General features: G+C 41.6%; 2 protein-coding genes across 3 annotated transcripts; both read left to right on the top strand.

Annotated features, from left to right (window-relative positions):
* The first annotated feature begins 2,373 nt into the window (after window positions 1–2,373).
* LOC118796295 (BOLA class I histocompatibility antigen, alpha chain BL3-7-like) lies at window positions 2,374–6,718 on the top strand. Its single transcript, XM_036555118.1, has 6 exons — window positions 2,374–2,422; window positions 2,894–3,145; window positions 3,647–3,928; window positions 4,457–4,756; window positions 5,668–5,783; window positions 5,909–6,718. The coding sequence occupies exons 1-6, from the start codon at window positions 2,392–2,394 to the stop codon at window positions 5,909–5,911; spliced, it is 984 nt and encodes a 327-aa protein (XP_036411011.1). The 5' UTR covers window positions 2,374–2,391; the 3' UTR covers window positions 5,912–6,718.
* A 101-nt stretch (window positions 6,719–6,819) lies between these two features.
* Window positions 6,820–11,159, top strand: LOC118796294 (major histocompatibility complex class I-related gene protein-like). 2 transcript variants are annotated; one of them, XM_036555117.1, is made up of 6 exons: window positions 6,820–7,182; window positions 8,304–8,516; window positions 9,078–9,359; window positions 9,993–10,292; window positions 10,855–10,970; window positions 11,096–11,159. In XM_036555117.1, the coding sequence occupies exons 1-6, from the start codon at window positions 7,128–7,130 to the stop codon at window positions 11,096–11,098; spliced, it is 969 nt and encodes a 322-aa protein (XP_036411010.1). In that variant the 5' UTR covers window positions 6,820–7,127; the 3' UTR covers window positions 11,099–11,159. The 2 variants fall into 2 exon arrangements, with proteins under 2 accessions (XP_036411010.1, XP_036411009.1); XM_036555116.1 differs by having other exon boundaries at window positions 8,265–8,516.
* Window positions 11,160–19,358: the final 8,199 nt, after the last annotated feature.

Below are 19,358 nucleotides of genomic sequence, written 5' to 3'. Positions count from 1 at the left end.
CTGTTAGTCCTTTAGACCTGGTCTTGTGTCAGGATGCTAACTCTACCTTGAGCTAATTCTGGATCACATTCATTTTTGCCTTTTCTGCAAGAACCAGTTACACCTTATCTGAGATCTTAAGTTGTCCGTCGATCTCTTACTGTGTTAGATAAACTACATGAACACCAAGTCCAAAACCTGCTCTTCCCACATTGTTTTTCCTTTAGACCTAATCTTCCCAATGACACCAGTCTGTTTTTCCTGGATGAAACCCGCTCTCAGAGTTAGTACTTCTAGCACAAATGTCCAAGTGAACTTTTAATGACCAAACACTGTATCTCTTTTATTTTCTCTCCGTTTTTTCCATTTTTCGGTTGTTTTCTCTTAACTCTGCTTTTCTGCAGCATCCTGGGTTTCTGGAGCATGCTTTCCATTTGTGAAATGTGCACTGTACGTCACTGCTGGTGTTATTGTTCTTGAACCCTGGCCAGCAAGCCAGAGACAAATATAGATGTTGTTATTGTTGTCATATGTTGGGGAATGGCTGCATATTGGGAAATTTCACATCTGCCCTGTGAAAATGAGAAACTAAACAGCAGAACACTGAAGTGTAAATGCATTCTTGTGATAATGCTGTAAACATGATCTGTGTTACCTTTCCCAGGTGTCTGGAATTGAAACAGTATCAAATGAACCGCTCTCTCAGGAGCAAAATGGTCACAGCATTCTGAAATGCTGTGGCTGCTGAATGCTACCTTTGTTAAATGAAATGTATATGACAGAGCTCGCACTGACTTGCACATTTAAAGTGAAAACAACCCTTTTAGTTCCCTCCTTAGGTGGAAAAAAAATCAATGATTTGATTTTAGTGCTTGTGCTCCCTCTGCTGTTGCGTGCAGTGAATGGGCCAGCGCTGTCACAGATGCAAATATTGTATCTATTATTGTTGTTGATATTGCTATTGATCATATATTGCGCAACCCACATAAAGAATCACATCTGCGATTATTCTGATAAGTTGTTGGCCTTTTTGAAAGTGGAGTCTGAGTGCTGTGGCTGGGATGGTGGAACCTTGGGGAAACGAGTGCTTGTTAGTCAATCAGTTGGATGCACTTTAAAAAAGGGAAGTACCCTCAGGAAGCAGTCGGCTGGCTGTATGTTTCTTTAGCTTGTGTTGTTCATCCTTCTGATCACATTATCCTGCTGTGATGAAATGTTTGTTTTGGAAACACTGCCAACACCTCCCACCATCTATTCTTAGTCAGGAACTTTTTTTATGTACTGAAAGTGTTTTTTGCAATGAAATTCTTAGATGCTTGATGAATACAGGCCCAGGATTCTCTTTAGGGGTTTTCCAGGCCAGGAGGTCACAGCACTGAACAGCGCAAGCGTCACAGTTTCTTCCACAGTTTCTTTCCGTCACCACTCTTGTCCTTGACCTGCTCTTAGGGGCCTTTGAGTTTGATCTCAGAGGGAAATTTCAGCCACTGCCCCCATCATGCACCATAGCTGTACAATGAACATATTTATACGCTGATATCTGTGCTTATTGTCATTATGATTGACACGGGAGATGTGTACTTCGGCAACGAAACCTCAATCTGTCATTTGACACAAGGTTTTATGAAAGAGAAAGATACATTCACGAATGAAAAAGAGGCAGGTGGCAAAACTGTCAAATTCAGAATTCAAAGTGTTCAGAAACGTCTTATACAAATATGAGAGACGCTTCAGGTGTGTCCAGTTGTATAAAGCACATCTGTTGCCCTAGCTACATGAAAAAGGAATCATAATGAGATTTTAGCATATTCCCCCCAGTGTTAGCTCCGCAACATGCGTACATTTAGGCTACAACCAGCACTGGAACTGCCCCTTGCTCTTCAAGTGTCACGATGCCTTGGCTTCATCAGTTGTGATTGGCTGAAATGAATACCAAACCTGATCCATCTTCACCAATCTTATAATTCTCCTAAATTAATATCAATACTGATCAGATCGAGCAAACTTGATAGACGCAGCTATTGCGCCTATTCTTGAAGTGCGCATTCTGTTCTGCTACAAGAGGAAGATATGATTGAGCTGTCGGTTTGGGTAGTCCTGTGTAACTGTCACACTGTGTGTGTGTGTGTGTGCTTCATTACGCCATATATTGAAAACAGCCCAATCATTTAATCGCATTATCCATGTAGAATAGAAGATCCTGTAGAACAGTTTTGCGTCAGTACATTTGCCTAATATTCGAAACTCCGCCTGTTTTTAAGGATGTCTTGAAATTAGCCTGGCATTTTCCTTTCATTTGTTTGTCTTCCATTGTTCTGGAAGGTTCCAGAGCCTGTAAGGTTATGTGCTAAAGTAATATGAAGTAAAACTATTTTTTTTTCCCCCGACATGGGAAAGGTTATTTTTTTCCTAATGCTCTGCGTCGTTTACGCGACATACGCTGGTAAGTTTAAGTGCTTCAGATCGCGGAAAATGTTAGGTCGTATAACTCAACTTTTATCATTTTTGCTGACAATTTCAGTGTGGCTGTTTAATATTTAAATAAGGAGAATATTTTGACAAAGGCTAAGTGTGCGTTTTGTATAATTACGTTATAAGGCAAATAAGGTTACTGGTATAGTACAATTCGTGCCAGTCGTATAGGTGTAATGTATGAATTTTATCTTTAATATCCCTCTAAAAATTATATGAATGTAGCAATTGTCCACTGTTCCACGAACGTATTCCCAGTTTTCACTGCGTATTTCGTGTACATATGGTTTGAAGCCTGAACATTTCTTTTAGCAGATGCCTTTGTATCAGATATTGTACACTACCAAAAATCGATATGCATTTCTGTCTCAGTTTTTTCTTCTGGAAAGCAAATTAAAAAATGATATGTCTGATGTAGCTTTTCTTTTTGCTCTTATTGTAGTGACACACTTCTTGAAGGGCTATTTAATTGTCAGCGCAGGACTGGGTGCGTTCCCTGATTTTGTTGCTGTGGTCCTTGTGGATGAAGACGCGGTGGCGTATTTTGACAGCAACATCAAACACTTACAGCTCAGACAGCAGTGGGCAGAAAACATAGAGGAGACATTCAAGGAAAAGTACTATGAACTAATGAATTACTTCATGCAAGGTTTGAAATCTTTCTGGAAAGGTTATTTGGAGCCCCAGAATCAAGGTAAACTGCATCAGCAGAGATTGTTATTAATATTAATAATTGAACCAATTAATTCTTAAATTAATTTCATAGTAGCCTGTATTTTTTGATAACCATATAATATAATGTTATATAACCATCAAGTAATATTCAAGTAATGCCAACAAGAATAACCGAGAGATTGTGGCATATGCACCATCTTGATAGACTTGAACACACAAAATGTTAGTTTAAGTTAAAAAGTTTAAGGTGAGACACTGGCTGTACTTTGTGATTTGCTGCTATTGCTGAATGAACACACACACACACGCATACACACACACACACACACACACACACACAATCCCAACCTCAGAGATGGGGGGTTTCCACGTGTGGAAAAGCTGAAAGTGACAAAATGATACTGACACACAGTGTGGCTTCTGAAGCTACACACTCATTCTTCTGTTTCTGGGCAAAAACAGAGCAAAGCAGTGATGGTGTGTCATTGAGTGCTCACATGTGTCTGTTCAATATTTGTAGGAATCCGCACACTTCAAATCATGTTTGGCTGTCCACTGGATGGTGAGGTGAAAACCGGACAATACAGGGTTCAGTACGGTTTCAATGGGGAGGATTTCCTAACTCTGGATACGAGAACCTTCACCTGGATTGCTGCCAACCAAGCGGTGGACCACTTTGTCAAGCAAGAGCGGAATGCTACTGAAAATGTGGCTAGAACTTGGAAAGTCTTTTTAGAGAATGATTGCACTGAAGCATTGAATGTGTTTATTCGCTATGGCAGAGAGAGCCTTGAGAGGAAAGGTACAGTTAGTGATTTATCGCCTGTGAATCTCAGACACTACAAACACACAGCATTATTTACAGTGCAGCACTGTCAAGGGAAACTACATGAGCCTCGATAAGAATTAATCAACTTACAATACAAATATTTATGCTCTTCACAGGCTAGTTGGTAGTTGCTAACTAGCTGATACTGTACATATAGCTGAGTGATGCTGAGTGGTGATTGCTACACAGCTAACTATAAGACATACTTGTAAGTTATCTCATGCTAGCTTGTAAATGATGTGATCACATACTGCTGAACTCAAAGGTGTTAGAGAAAGTCTCACAGTAAAATAGCTAAAGATTCTGGCAGACAATCACACAGAAATAAACCAATTAGCTAGTTATCAAGCTAATTTATCCTGAAATACCATGGATCTTCACATCCTTCATTTGAAATATAAGGAAAGTCTTAGTGTGCTTTGTTGGCGGAAGTTTACCAAAGCAGGATTATAAATAGGAAATATACATCCTTTTCTAAGACTCCATCTCTCTGTCTCTCAGTCCCTCCTGAGGTCTTTCTGCTCCAGAGGGACCCCTCCTCTCCTGTCACCTGTCTTGCCACCGGTTTCTTCCCCAAAGGAATCAGGGTGTCCTGGGAGAAAGATGGAGAGGACCTGCATGAGGACGTGGAGCTGTTGGAGACTCTGTCCAATGAGGACGGAACATTCCAGACGAGAAGCAGGCTGACAGTCTCACCTGCAGACCTGAAGGAGCACAACTACACCTGCATTGTGGACCACAGCAGCCTGGAGCAGAATATTATCAAGCCTGCGTCTGAGGAGGAGATAAAGACCAACCTGGGTAAAGGCAGGAGCAGGGAGAGAGTGTGAATGTCCAGTAATGCCACAGATTTGCAGATCAGCGCCTGCTTGCTGCAGAGCATCCAGGAAAACAAAGTGGTGCTGTACGAATTGTGGTTTATGATTAAAGTTATTCTTTAATCTAATAACATCCAGCCGGGCTGTGGTTGAACCAGAGACAGGTGTACTGCAGTGCATGGCTTGACAGTTTCCCGCAGAAGCATTTGCAGTTGGCTCACCAAAGTGATCAAGGACTGAGGTCCTTCCAGACATTGCATCTGTGGCTGAACTGCTGTTCATGTCCTTTAAGGGTAGTCCAAATTTTCCAGAGATCCTTCACAGATACCAGGTAGTCCTGCAAAGCAGGGTGAGGATGACCAGCAGGTCACTCCAAACAATCCAAGGTCAAGCACAAAAAAAAAACCAAGCCAAAAAAATCCATACCACCCTAGTAAACACAAGCCAAGGCTTCTCACAGCACCACCATTCCCATTTTATATCCCTTTCAGCATTTCCCGAGATCTCATCTCTTTACATTATTGGCATTTAGCAGACGCTCTTATTGAGAACGACTTACATCAGTTACAGCTTTTTTTTTTTTTTCAATTTCATCCATTTATACAGCTGGATATTTACTGAGGTAATTGTGGTTTAAGAACCCTGTTGGAGTGTGTTTAAAAATCAAAGGAAACATTGCCTATTGTGATAAATTAAACGTATTACATTTGCATTTGAGTTCTGTTCAGTGCGAATTCAAATTCTATTTCCTGTCACCTATTTAGTTTCAAATTTAAGAATTTAATTGGAATGTATCAGAAATACTCAGTTAAGTTTAGAATGGACCCCAACAATGATGTGAAGGAATGAATATTTTCTTGTAGTGTCACTGATTGACTGTGTCTCTGATTACAGATCCAGGAAACTCTTCCCTTTCTGCCATAATTGGTGTTGTGGTAGCGATCTTTCTCTTGGCCATCATTTCTATTGCTGGGGTCATGCTGTGGAGGAGGAGAAGAGTTCGAGGGCTGGTAAGTGGGTTGAGGGTGTGATGGGTGTCTGTCTGTGGGGAATGGTGAGCCGGCCCACTTGGGCAACATTGACATAACGACGGCTGTCAGGGGCATCAGCAATAAAAGATCTTTTCTCTCCACAGTGAAGCCGGTGGGGAAGCAGCGGGAGGATGAGAGAGCCAGTGACAGTGAGAGACGGAAGCCAGCGGGACCCTGAAAAGGGACAGCTTTGCAGTTTTGATTTATTTCTCAAATATTTTTCAGTTTATTACATTACTGGCATTTAGCAGACGCTCTTATCCGGAGCGACTTCCATAGCGTACAGTTTTTTTAATGTGTTATCAGTGGCGGTAGGTAAGCTGGAAACATGGGAAGCCCGAACACTACCTTTAAATCTATCATTACTTTCAACCTGTTCCCCTTTATCCTCCTTGATTAACAATAAAACAAATAATTCATAGGATAATCAACACCAATGGCGTAATTAGAATGAGAAACACTGCCTTAGAACACATGTCTAATAGTTTTTTTTTTTTTTTACACCCGATCAGACCCAATCCATTACAAACATAAGCTGTCAAAACCAGCTCAGGTCTGATTTTTGGCTCTGGATGGAACTGTGTAAACCTTTCACAAGTACCATCACAGGGTTGTTCACCTGTGTCCACATGTTGAACTTACTCATAACAGCCACAAGGGGAGACAGTGAGCAGGATTCAGGACTGTTACATTAACACTCTAAAGCAGGGGTGTAACACAAGAAGAAATGTTAATGTTAGTGTAAATGTTAATTTAACTACAGGTACAAATAATATGCCCCTGGTTAGATAAGGCCTGTTATCTATGTCACATACGTACAGCTTCAAGGGCAGACATCTCCTGTCCAGAGAGTGTTGTAACCGCTCTGTAAACAGTGTGTCAACACATTTGTCTTGGCATTTCAAAAAGTAAAACGCTCAACCTTGACCAACTGAAAATGTGCTTTGATCTCATCTTGCTGAGCCTTCATCTTCAATATCTGGAAATGCTTAAAATGTTTGCAGGCTGTGCTTGAACGATACTGTCTGGTACATCTTCGTAGTGCAGCACAGCTGCAAGTGTGCGAGTTGGGGCACAGACTGTATGTTGAAAGCAAGCCAAGCATTTACTCGCAATATTCATGTAGAATATAAGATCCTGTAGGATAGCTTTGCGTGTCTGTACATGTGGCCCTAAACTCCGCCTGTATTAGTAGATCTTGAAATTAAACTGGCATTTTCCTTTCATTTCCATTGCCGTGTATTTTTCTGGAAGGTTTCAGTGCTTGTAAGATTATGTGCTGAAGCCAGATGAAGTATAACTGTATTTCTATTTTTCTTCGGGATGAGAAACATTATTTTTTTTCTAATGCTCTGCCGTATTCACGCGACATGTGCTGGTAAGTGTAAGTGCTTCAGATCGAGGAAAAGGATAGATCATCACATAAGTCGACATTTACAACTTTTGCTGACAATTTTTCATTTTGGGGAGGTTTAATATTTAAATAAGGAAGATATTTTGACAAAGCCAAAGAGTCTTGCATTTTGTATATTTTTCGGAAAGGTTTCTGGCAAAAGATTAAGATTACTTAATACAAGTCATGCCAGCGGTATCTCTAATGTATGAATTTTATCTTTAATATACCTATAAAATTTATGTGAATTTTGTACTTGTCCACTATTCCACGAACTACTTTTCACTTTTCACTGCGCAATTTGTATACATTGATCTGACTGTATATCACTGTATATTCACTGTATATTTTCCGCCTATTTACCACTCTCAATAAAGCTGTAGAAAAGACCTTTTTGCCAAATTCAGTGGAATATTTTTTGAGTTTCTTCAAAAGGAAAAAAACTTGTTTTGTATTATGTGTATGTCAGTCAGGGATTGAATGTGATCGGATGTTCAGTGATTTGGTGGGAATCCAGTCATTCATTGTGTTGACTGAGCAAGTACTGTGTTGCACTGTTGATAATACTACAGCAGTATAGTAGTATTTACCTAATTCTAAAGTAAGATATGAAGATTCAACTCCAACTCCAAGCAAATATGCGGTAGGTAATGAATACTAGCACAAGTAGCAGGTGCAATTTTTTTTTTTTTTTTTTTTTTTGCATGGAGATTGAAGGGTAAGTGAGATGCAGTTTGAAGAGATGGGTCTTCAGCCTGTGCTGAAAGATTGACAGTGATTCTGCTGTCCCCTGTGGGAAGGTAATTCCACCACTGTGGGACCAGTACAGACAGGCATGGTGGCTGAAAAGAGCCACGCCATCAGGAAGAGACAGTCAGTTGCCCCAAGGCTGCAGAGTGTAGTGACCGGGCTGGTGCATATGGTTTGAAGACCATTTCTTTTAGCAGATGACTTTGTATCAGATATTGTGCATTATCCAAAAATCTACATTTGTATACATCTCATTTTTTTCTGGAAAGCAAATTAGAACATAATATGTCTGATGTAGCTTTTTTCTCTAATTGTAGCAACACACTTCCTGAAGGGTTTTTTTACTGCCGGCACAGGACTGGGTGCGTTCCCTGATTTTGTGGCTGTGGTCCTTGTGGATGAAGATGCGGTGGCGTATTTTGACAGCAGCATCAAATGCTTACAGACCAGACAACAGTGGGCAGAAAACATAGAGGAGACATTCACAGATGTATACAATGAACTAATGAATTCTTTTATGCAAGCTTTAAAATCTTTCTGGAAAGAGCATTTGGAGCCCCACAATCAAGGTAAACAGCATCAGCAGAGATTGTTATTAACAGAGAGATTATTGCATATGCACCTTCTTAATAGACTTGATACAAAGAAAATGTCTACTTTAAAGTGAGAAGCTGGCTGTACTTTGTGATTTCCTGCTATTGCTGAATGAAATGCTTTTAATTTTAGTCAATTCTGTAATAATGCATACAACACAAAAGTCAGATATGGCAAGGTTTGGCTGCGTTCTCCACTGTGTTGTGGTGAAGAGACACACATGCGCGCACACACACACACACACACACACACACACACACACACACACACACACACACACACACACACACACACACACACATACACACAAACACACACACATACACACACACACACAAACACACATGCACATACACACACAACCTCAGAAATGGGGGCGTAGTTTTGCCAGGTGTGAAGTGAAATGACTAAACAATACTGACACACAGTGTGGCTTCCGAAGCTACACACTCATTCTTCTGTTTCTGGGCAACAGCAGAACAAAGCAGTGATGGCGTGTCATTGAGTGCTCACATGTGTCTGTTCATTCCGTGTAGGAATCCACACATTCCAACTCATGTTTGCCTGTCAGTTGGATGATGAAGGGAAAACTGGAGGCTACAGGCTTATGTTCGGTGTCGATGGAGAGGATTTTTTCACCCTGGATACAAGAACCTTCACCTGGATTGCTGCCAACCAAATGGCTGAAGATATTGTCAAGCAAGATCAGAATTCTGCTGAAAATGCAGCTATATATGTGAAGATCCTTTTAGAGAATGAGTGCACTGAAGCATTGAATGTGTTTATTCACTATGGCAGAGAGAGCCTTGAGAGGAAAGGTACAGTTAGTGATTTATCCCTGTGAATCTCAGACACTACAAACACAGAGCATTATTTACAGTGCAGCACTGTCAAGGGAAACTGCATGAGCCTCGATCAGAATTAATCAACTTACAATACAAATATTTACACTCTTCACAGGCTAGTTAGATACTGTACATCTATCTTAGTGATGATCATACTCTGGTGATTGCTACACAGCTACAGAGCTAACTATAACAAATATTTGTAAATAACCTCATGCTAACTTGCAAATAAGGGGACCACATCTTGCTGAACCCAAAGGTGTTAGAGAAAGTCTCACAGTAAAATAGTCTTGGCTGTCAGACAATCACACACAAATACACAAACTAACTAGCTGGTTATCAAGCTAATTCATCTGACAATACCATTGATCTACACATCCCTCATCTGTAATATTATAAGGAAGTCATTTTAAAATACATCTGGATTGGACAGTATTTTATCGCCTAATTTTTGTCTCTCAAGATTCTCAGGTTCAAGATGCTTAGTGTGCTTTGTTGGCATTAGTGTACAATATGCAAACATTGCCAAAGCAGGATTACAGATGGGAAATATGTATCTTCTCTCTGACCTCCTCCTTTTTTTCTTCCTCTCTCTGTCTCTCTTAGTCCCTCCTGAGGTCTCTCTGCTCCGGAGGGACCCCTCCTCTCCTGTCACCTGTCTTGCCACCGGCTTCTTCCCCGAAGGAATCGCGGTGTCCTGGCAGAAAGATGGAAAGGACCTGCATGAGGACGTGGAGCTGTTGGAAACGGTGCCCAATGAGAACGGAACGTTCCAGACTAGAAACAGGCTGACAGTCTCACCTGCAGACCTGAAGGAGCACAACTACACCTGCACTGTAGGCCACAACAGCTTGGAGAGGAAGATTATCAAGACCATGACAGAGGAGGAGATAAAGACCAACCTGGGTAAACATCAATAGATTAATTTTGGGCTGGAACCGGGAGAGAGCACCAATGGGTAGTAACCAAGACAGATATGAGTCTAAAAGACTGAAATATTTGTGGGGTTTGAAACAAGCATGTATGCCTAACATGAGTTATTCCAGTAAGCGGTTGCAGAGAGGAGGTTTCATGTATGAATACAGTTTATGATTCTGAGATTTCTTGGTGGTTCAGATTATGCCAGTGTAAATTTAAGGATAACTATAATTTCTAATAGCATAATTATATCACAAGATGTCTGCAGCTGTAAGATTTTCTTTAAGTAAGAAATGAAGAAGTAACTTAAAGGTAAAGTCTGAGGGTAATGTCAGCCATAATTTCTGTGTTAAAGGAGTGACCTTGCCTGGAAGGGCCACTGTGTGTGTGTGTGTGTGTGTATGTTCAATGCATTGTGGGAATTTTTTTTCAAACATGTAACAAAATTGAAATTAATTAGCATATACTACATATAAATGTCTTGGCAAACTAATGTGCTTGTTAAAAAAGTGCTTGTAATGTCACTGATTGACTATGTGTCTGATTACAGATCCAGGAAACTTTTCCCTTTCTGCCATAATTGGTGTTGTGGTTGCGATCTTTCTCTTGGCCATCATTTCTATTGCTGGGGTCATGCTGTGGAGGAGGAGAAGAGTTCGAGAGCTGGTAAGTGGTTTGAGGTTATGGCGGGTGTCTGTCTGTGGGGAATGGTGAGCCGGCCCACTTGGGCAACATTGACATAACGACGGCTGTCAGGGGCATCAGCAATAAAAGATCTTTTCTCTCCACAGTGAGGCCGGTGGGGAAGCAGCGGGAGGATGAGAGAGTCAGTGACAGTGAGAGACGAAAGCCAGCAGGACCCTGATAAGGGACAGCTTTGCAGTTTTGATTTATTGCCTGTTTATTGCTGAATTTTTTTTTCAGTTTATTACATTACTGGCATTTAGAAGACGCTCTTATCCGGAGCGACTTCCATAGATTACAGTTTCTTAACGTGTTATCCATTTATACAGCTGGATAATTACTGAGGCAATTGTGGGTTAACAGCGGTTCCCCAGTGGAGAATCGAACCAGCAACCTTTTGGTTACGAGCCCTGCTCCTTAGTCGCCATGTTACACTGCCCCAATTATTGTTTTATGTTGGTGGGTCAGAAAGGTGAGCCGTAAAGTTATCCAGTTTTTCCCCTCACCTCTCGGCTCCATGATTAAACTCAGGCCTGCAGACTGCAGCAATCCTGAGCTCCTGTCTGATCCATCCCAAGCCAGACCATGCCTGTGGCGTGGGACACAAGGTTGAAAAATAGTCTTACATGTGGAGTATTGGAGGTATTCAGAAAAAGCTGATCCGCTGTACAAGTAATATAGGCTGCTTTAAACCATAGTGTTTTTTTGCATAAACTGTTGCTCATGTGGCTGTTTTGCAGTATGTGCACTTGCGGTTTAAAGTCACTCTGAATGTAAGAGTATCTGCCAGGAGAATAAATGTCAGTCTATGAAGAGAAGAATCGTGTGGTACCTCGGTATCTGACTGTCTGTGGCAGCCTCTGAACATACAGGCTGTGAGACTCACCTGCCTCCTTTTCTTCCTGTTATTATCCCTTGTGATCTTTGCAAAACATTAAACACAGCTGGGAGACACCATTAATACATGCTGGAAGAATCATGAATTGGAAAACGGGGATCAAAACCATTCAGCTGGGTTTGTGTATTTGTTAAGTGGGAGACGGAACTGCCTGTGAGACTCCCACAGCTAGGGGGCGCTAGAGTGCTGCATCTGGGAGGAACCAGAACAGCAGTGACCAGAGTAAATGCTGCCAGTGCTGCTGATGATGAGTAAGAATGAGAATATAGTTATAATAAATGATAATTATTAAATATATTATATATTATATATATGAGATTATAGATGAGATTGATGAGATGATATTTTTTCCTATCAGAAACTGTAGTTAAAGGATGTTTAATGCTTAAGGGAAGGTGAGCAGAGGAAGACCCCTCTGAGTTTCAGTGAGACTGAATTCAGTCAGTGCCGTCAATATATCACTACTAAATATTACCATGTAATATTCTAATACATTATTTTACCACCCAAATGAAATGAATAGCAGTATATAATAGCGTGCCTACATGACGGTATGTACCGGATTACTGTGTGATATGTATAACATCTTTATTGTCCTATCAGCAATCAGGACTGCCACCATTGATTACATGAGTATTTGCGTAAAATTATCATCACAGCTTTGGTTACACTTTATATCATGTATACCAGTAGGTTACACTTATGTCATGTATACCTGTATAGATGCTAACAATGCTTAACATAAGAGAATGTATTAAATATGTAAATGTAACAGCTCTCTCCCTCTGAAAATCTCATATTACATACTAAACATCATACTGCACATCATAGCATCAATAAATTACATCATATATATCACAGATATTTAAGCAACACAAATATATTGTCCTGCACATGTAATTACCCAATGGTTACACCCTGTCATTATAATAATACCATTGCTTCCGTAAGTTATTTGGTTGACTGAGCATTTTATTTCAATATAGAACAAAGGGAATATTAAATATACTCCACTGGAGTTTACAAGATGTTAATGACATGAATAGCTTGGGGGAACAGGTGAAGGCGTACTTGATGCTTCTTGAGATGGAGGATTTTGCTGAACATTGATTAGATTCATTTTAACACAATTAGAAGAGCTTTACTTTACAGAGTAAAAGTGATTTATTATTATCATGGGTCTTAGGGGGAGCTATTTTGAATAGACTATGTTTGACACAAATGAAACATTCCTGTTACACATTTCAAAGACTGGCATTCATTAAAGTGAATTATGAATTGATTATCAGGATTACAGCTAATGGTGATCTGAAAAAATATTACTTAGTGCTTTTTATTCTTGAAGGTCTTGTAAAGGTGTTTCAGTAACAGTTACTCCTAATGTTAATAAGACAGAGAGGATGATGGGCATCTGAAAGCCAATCTATTCATCAGTAAATGAAAACAGAGTAAAACAAGTCATGAGAAGCGTGTCTGGAATGACATTTATTTCACATAATTTACCAGTTTTGATCAGTCAGTTTCAATTATAAGTAGCCAAAGATACATACAGTAGTGGGAAGCAATGAGCCAGTGGTTTAATAACAAAAAAATCTTTTGTCACAATGACATACAAGGTGTGATTAAACTGGAAAGCAATTTTGGATAAAAAGAAATACTGATGGAAAAACCATTGCATTTTGTTTACCTCTTCTTCATTTAAAAACCCTTTCTTTATTTAAATATCCTGTCTATTTCTTCAATAGTGACAACGTCTAAGTCTGTGTTTCCAGGCTGTACTAAGGCTGCCTTTTCAGAGTACCCTGGCCACAGTAGATTTCTCAGTGTTTCTTTACATTGGGTGGCTCTGACTTTGGAGCGGGTATTTGCGTATGTCTTTGTTTACTCTTCTCTGTCCTCCTGCAGCATCCTCTCGTCCAACTCCTCACAGCGATCCTCAGGTTTTCTGCACCACTCCCCAATCAGGTAGATCACCGCTAATACAATAACTACACTGAGTCCAATGACCTACAATAGGCAGCAACAAAAGATTTAAAATGAGCTCAGGTCTATTTGTTCTGTTTTATTACTTATTATTTCTTTATTTATTTTGCTTTTAATAAGGACAAAAATAATTAATATTGAGACTCCACAATACTAACCCAGAAATCAATACATTAGAATGGTAAATGATTCAATTTGAGTGCATAGTTGTTTCGCTTCACGTGCACAGTAAATTCAGCATTACCCTCTCGTGTGCTTTGGATGTATTTTTTCATTTTTCTATTTTGTAACTAAGCTTTGTTTTTGTAGTATGGAATTAATTCTTGGAGATTGCATCCAAGCACTGAAATGAACATCTATGGCTAGCAACCTGCCAGGTTAGCAACCTATCTTGAGAAAGTGTCACGAAATGAATTTGCTCTGTTGCTAGATTTGGTCTGGTTGCACTTTCTTAACATAAGATTTGAATTACTGCATGCACTGGACTGGGTCATCAACAGCTCAACATATACTGTACATAGTCCTCAAGAAAAAAAACTCTTTACAAATTTCTGTAACTCCAAAGACAGATAATGATAGACAGGGCAGATATTTATACTTACTTTGGACTTCACCATGTTCTCCACCATCTCTGGATCCTTCATGTCCACTACAGTGGTTGCATTGCTGCACCTGGTGAATTGTCCACATGCAAAGTACTTTCCGTCAATCAGAAGAATCACAATCCAGCACACAGCTGGGTAGATTGTAATTACAAATTTCTGTATGACAGAATGCTTGCGGAAATTACACATGCAGGCGTAGACTCTGGAGTTCTGCTCAGAGGTATTACCCTGGTCATCACCACATTTGCAGATCAACCTCAGAAAGATCTGGCCACCCTGCAAGTAAATTGCAAACACTCCAAAGGCAAAAGCTGGAGCTATAAAATAGAGCCATATAAATGGTGTCTTCCACTTGCTGCACGGACAGGTAAACATGGGCTCCATTAACTGCTCCATAATCTGGAGCAGAATCACCACGGTGATGTTCTTGACCAAAACAAAGATTTTCACAGTATCTTTTAGGAAGGTCCAGTCCACCATTTTCTCTGTTGTTTCTCTGTGTCGCTTAAACTGTGCCCTGTGTCTGCTCTCCCTGTTCCTGTTCTGTACCAACCGACTGGAACAACCACAGCCGTACCTCCCCAGCATCACATTTTTGTGGGTTGTTTGTTGTTTGTTGAGTTCATGACATCATGAACAAGTCCTAACTGGAAGAGGATTCCCATCAACAGTATTCTTTTATGACTGAAACCAGGTGAAACGACTACCTTATATAGCAATGAATTTCAAACGTGTAGACACAACTGAAAAATAAAACTATGTAATCATATCTCTCAAACTCCATATGCAAGTATAGTATGTATGTCTGTATGTGCTTTGAGGACAGGCACAGAGAAGTTCATTTTGTGTTGGAAAACACAAAATTACATCAGTCTGCTCCCACTTCATGGGGTCTTGATATTGGGTCCGTGTCTGCTGGGTGGACCTTACTGACGCTTTGCCCGCTGGGGGGCGTGTCCAGTATAGCTCCACAGGAAGCCTCACCTGAAACCTGAAACCTGAAACACCTCTGCTGGCTCCTCTCTATCTCCTCTCCACTCACGGTCTCCTCATCGGACCCTTCGTCCAATCACAGAGAGGCTCCTCCTGGCTGCCCTCCAGAGGAAGTTCATCTCAGGCTCTGGCCCCCTCAGTCCCAGGCCTCACAGCCATTACCCAGAATTCCCTTCATTCTCGGTTCATCGGCTGAGTAAAACCGCCACAACGACGAACTGAATGACCACATTCAGCAAGGAGGTAAGGAGAGGTGGAAGGGGCCAGAGAGAGGGAGGAAAATGAAGAAAAGAAGATGTCAGAAAATAAACGGAGAGAGGAACAGGTAGAGGGAGAAAAAGAGAGACGGATGGAGGGCGACAGGTAGGGATGATGGGATGACTGATAACCATAAGGTTGCTGGTTTGATTCCCTGATGGGGCGCTGCGGTTGTAGCCTTGGGCGAGAGACTTAACCCACAAATGCCTGAGTGAATGTCCATACACATATATGTAAGTCGCTTTGGATAAGAGTGTCTGCTAAATAAAAATAATGTAATGTAATGGGAGGGAGAGAGGAAGAGGGAGGAAAGGAGAGAGAGAGAGAGAGAGAGAGAGAGAGAGAAAGAGAGAGAGAGAGAGAAAGGATTTACATTTTGCAGTCCTTGGCAGAAGTGACCTCTTGTGGTCATGCTAACACAGCTAATTTGGAGTGAACTGAAAGAGTAGAGGGAGGGAGAGATGGATGAACTGACAGATGACTGAAAGGAGGAGGAGGAGGAGAGGAGGAAGCAGGGACATGAAAATGAAATGCTGCTCCTAACGACTGTCAGGGATGGAAAGTCATTAGTCAGTTTGCTTAGCAAGATAGAACTGCCCATGACATCATTTCCTCTTCGTGTGGTTTTGAGAGCTGATGTCATTGCGAATACATTACAGACCTTATTTTACAACACTAATATATGTGATTTCTTATTCATTCTGATTTTTTTAATCTGTCTGGCACCAGTGGAGCAAGAGTACTTTGAAATCAAGCACTGATGACAAACTATTGTATGTGTGTGTGTGTCTGTGTGTGTGTGCATTTGTAAGTGTGTGTGTGCGTTTTTGAGTGTGTGTGAGTGAGTGTGTGTGTGTGTGTGTGTGTGTGTGTGTGTGTGTGTGTGTGTGTGTGTGGGTCGGTGGGTGGATTTTCTCTCTCTCACTCTTTCTTTCTCTCATCTTTTACTACAGTTTCCAATGATTATCTTAATCTCAGGAGATCCTTAATGTAACTCTCATCTCTGCATGCAGAAGAACAATTACCATGGACCCCCCCCCCCCCCCCCCCCCCGCCCCAACCCCACCCCACGCACAGACAGGATCTGGCTTCATTGTGCCATGGGCGGTGCATGCAGGATCAGCACAGAGATGCAGAAAGATGCCCCTGCAAACTCACCCTGTATGAGAGGTCTTTTCACTGCAGAATTTGCGCAGTTTAATAAAGAATCCCCCGGTAAACTGACCTGTCCAATAGGCAGCTTTTGAGAAAAGGACTTATAGTGGAAGGAGAGAAAGAGGCAACCAGAGACTGGCTGTCAGTGAAGTAATCATTGTGCTGGATTCCCTGTCTAATAGTTTATAGTTTCTGTGTCTGGGTGGTAATAAAGAGCAATCACCCAGAACAACACCACCTTGTTAACACTTTATCACTGCCAGGGTTTGTGCATGTGCATCAGAGAGATATGGTATGTTTTCTTTTAAAATTGGAACCCACTACTTTGAGTGTGTGTATGTGTGTGTGTGTGTGTGTGTGTGAGTGTGTGTGTGTGTGTGTGTGAGTGTGTGCGTGTGTGTGTGTGTAAGAGTGTGTGCAGTGCATGAATGTACAGCCCTGTTATAGCTGTGCAGTAAAGGAGGTGTAGTGTGTGTCCCTGTGTGTTTGTATGGGTGCAGCAGGGAAGGCAGCTCTGTGTGTGACTGTATGACCTGCTCCTCAGGCATCTGCATGCCCCCCCCCCCCCCCCCCCCCCCCCCCCACAGTTTCCAGCTGTTCTCGCTGGGCAGAGTTGAGTTTCACTGGGTTTTATTTGATTGGGTATGGCTGGCCTGTGCCGTGGCAGTGGAAAGTCACCATTATATAAAACTGGCTTCCTGATTTACAGCAGGCCGCTCCACGGGGAGTGGGGGCAGAGTTTGTGCGTGCGTGCATGCGTGCGTGCGTGTGCGTGTGTGTGTGAGCGCACGTATGTGTGTACACAAATGTGTATGTGTGTGAGTGACTATGTGTGTTTCTGTGGGACTGCTTATGTGTGTATTTGGATGTCTATGTGCAGGCGTAACTTTGCTACTGCATAGGCATGTGTGAGTGTGTGTGTGTGTGTGTGTGTGTGTGAGTGTGCGAGAGAGAGTTAGCGAGAGCGTGACATAGAGAGAGAGACAGAGAGATGGCACGTGAGAGGGAGACTCACAGTATGCATATGTGTCTCCACAGGTGTGCGATTTATGTTTGTGTAAGTGTTGGTACAGTACATGGTGTAACTGACACACATGTGTTTACATAGGAAGTCTGTGCTCTCCTGAAGGTGACTAAGGCCAGCACACAGCACATGCTGCTTACATTTGAAGCACAGAGCCTCTGTGTACCTCTCTGCCCTGTGTTTTAAGGTGCCCTTGAACACAGACATGCAAAACCCTTCTGCCCAGTGCAGCCAGGCCCTTAACAAAAAAAAAGGGGGTGTGTGTGTCTGCCCTCTAAGGTATGTGTGCAGCGTCTGATGACCACGCCGAGCTCAGGGGCGGCCAGGTCTGTTCTCCCCGGGCTTATGAATCTCCAGTAATCACCAATAACTGCTGTTTATAATGTCCCATCAGGTATGCACTGAGCACGGAGCAATTATGAGCAATTTAAAGACGGCAGCATCAACGCTGTTTTTAAACAGCTCCACATGTGCCAGTAGCCGAGGAGAAAGCAACACGCAGTGCTTTGTCTATTTAAACATCTCAGGGTTTTTTTTTCCCTCTTTTTCTAATAAACAGCTTGTATTAGAACACATAAACAATACATAAAGTTAAAATGGCCCCACTGCAGGGAACCGTAGCACTGGAGCTTCAGATGCTGAGGCTGAAGTTCAGGCAAAAACTGCGAATGTGCCCATGCAAGAATGCGATTCAATCGAAAAACAGGTTTAGCTGTTTTCATTCAAATCAGGGCCTGATCTAAGTTAATAAGGGCTCAAAATCCAAGAAGCAGGAAAAGGCCTGATATTTGACTCGAGGTTCCCACAACAGAGACAGCAGGTGCTTTAAAGAGCAAGTTTCTGTGGAGATGAGTTTGCCTCTCTGTCTCCAACTGGACAATCCCCACCCTTCAGGAAAACGTATCAAATAGTCTCAGAAATCAAAACCTTAAAGGGTAAATGATCAAATTTACAATGTAATGCCATGTCATACAAGTATCTGCTTTAAAACAATATTACAGGAATAGCTTTTACAAGAAATACCAATTGCTCTTTTATTTTCTTCAGTGTTTCGGGTGCATAATATGTAAACAGTGTTTGGGGGTAACGATGAATTAGAAGGCACTTTTGAGAAGCCAAATGCAGTTGACAGAGTAAAACTGATTTTATCGTCAGCACGGAATTTCCTGTTAAAATTATTCAGGCGTATTCCAGACAGACACATTGTTTATTTGCCTTGCAGTGATCTGGGCCGCAGCAGTGATCTGGGCCGCAGCAGTGCTCCAGTGTTGTTAATTGGGCTTTATTTCACCTTCATTGGCTGCAAGACCTGGCTTCTCGTGTCATAATCTTGTACGGCTCAGGAAAATCTCATTATCAAGATAAAGCACCAGGCTGATCTGGAACAGTTTTTCTTTGATTGAACTGCACTTTTCCTTAGGATGACAGGTGGTTTCCACTGAGCACGGAACAGC

The sequence above is a fragment of the Megalops cyprinoides genome, chromosome 21, assembly GCF_013368585.1.
Source record: "Megalops cyprinoides isolate fMegCyp1 chromosome 21, fMegCyp1.pri, whole genome shotgun sequence".
Taxonomy (NCBI): domain Eukaryota; kingdom Metazoa; phylum Chordata; class Actinopteri; order Elopiformes; family Megalopidae; genus Megalops; species Megalops cyprinoides.
This window is presented reverse-complemented; position numbering and strand designations above follow the sequence as displayed.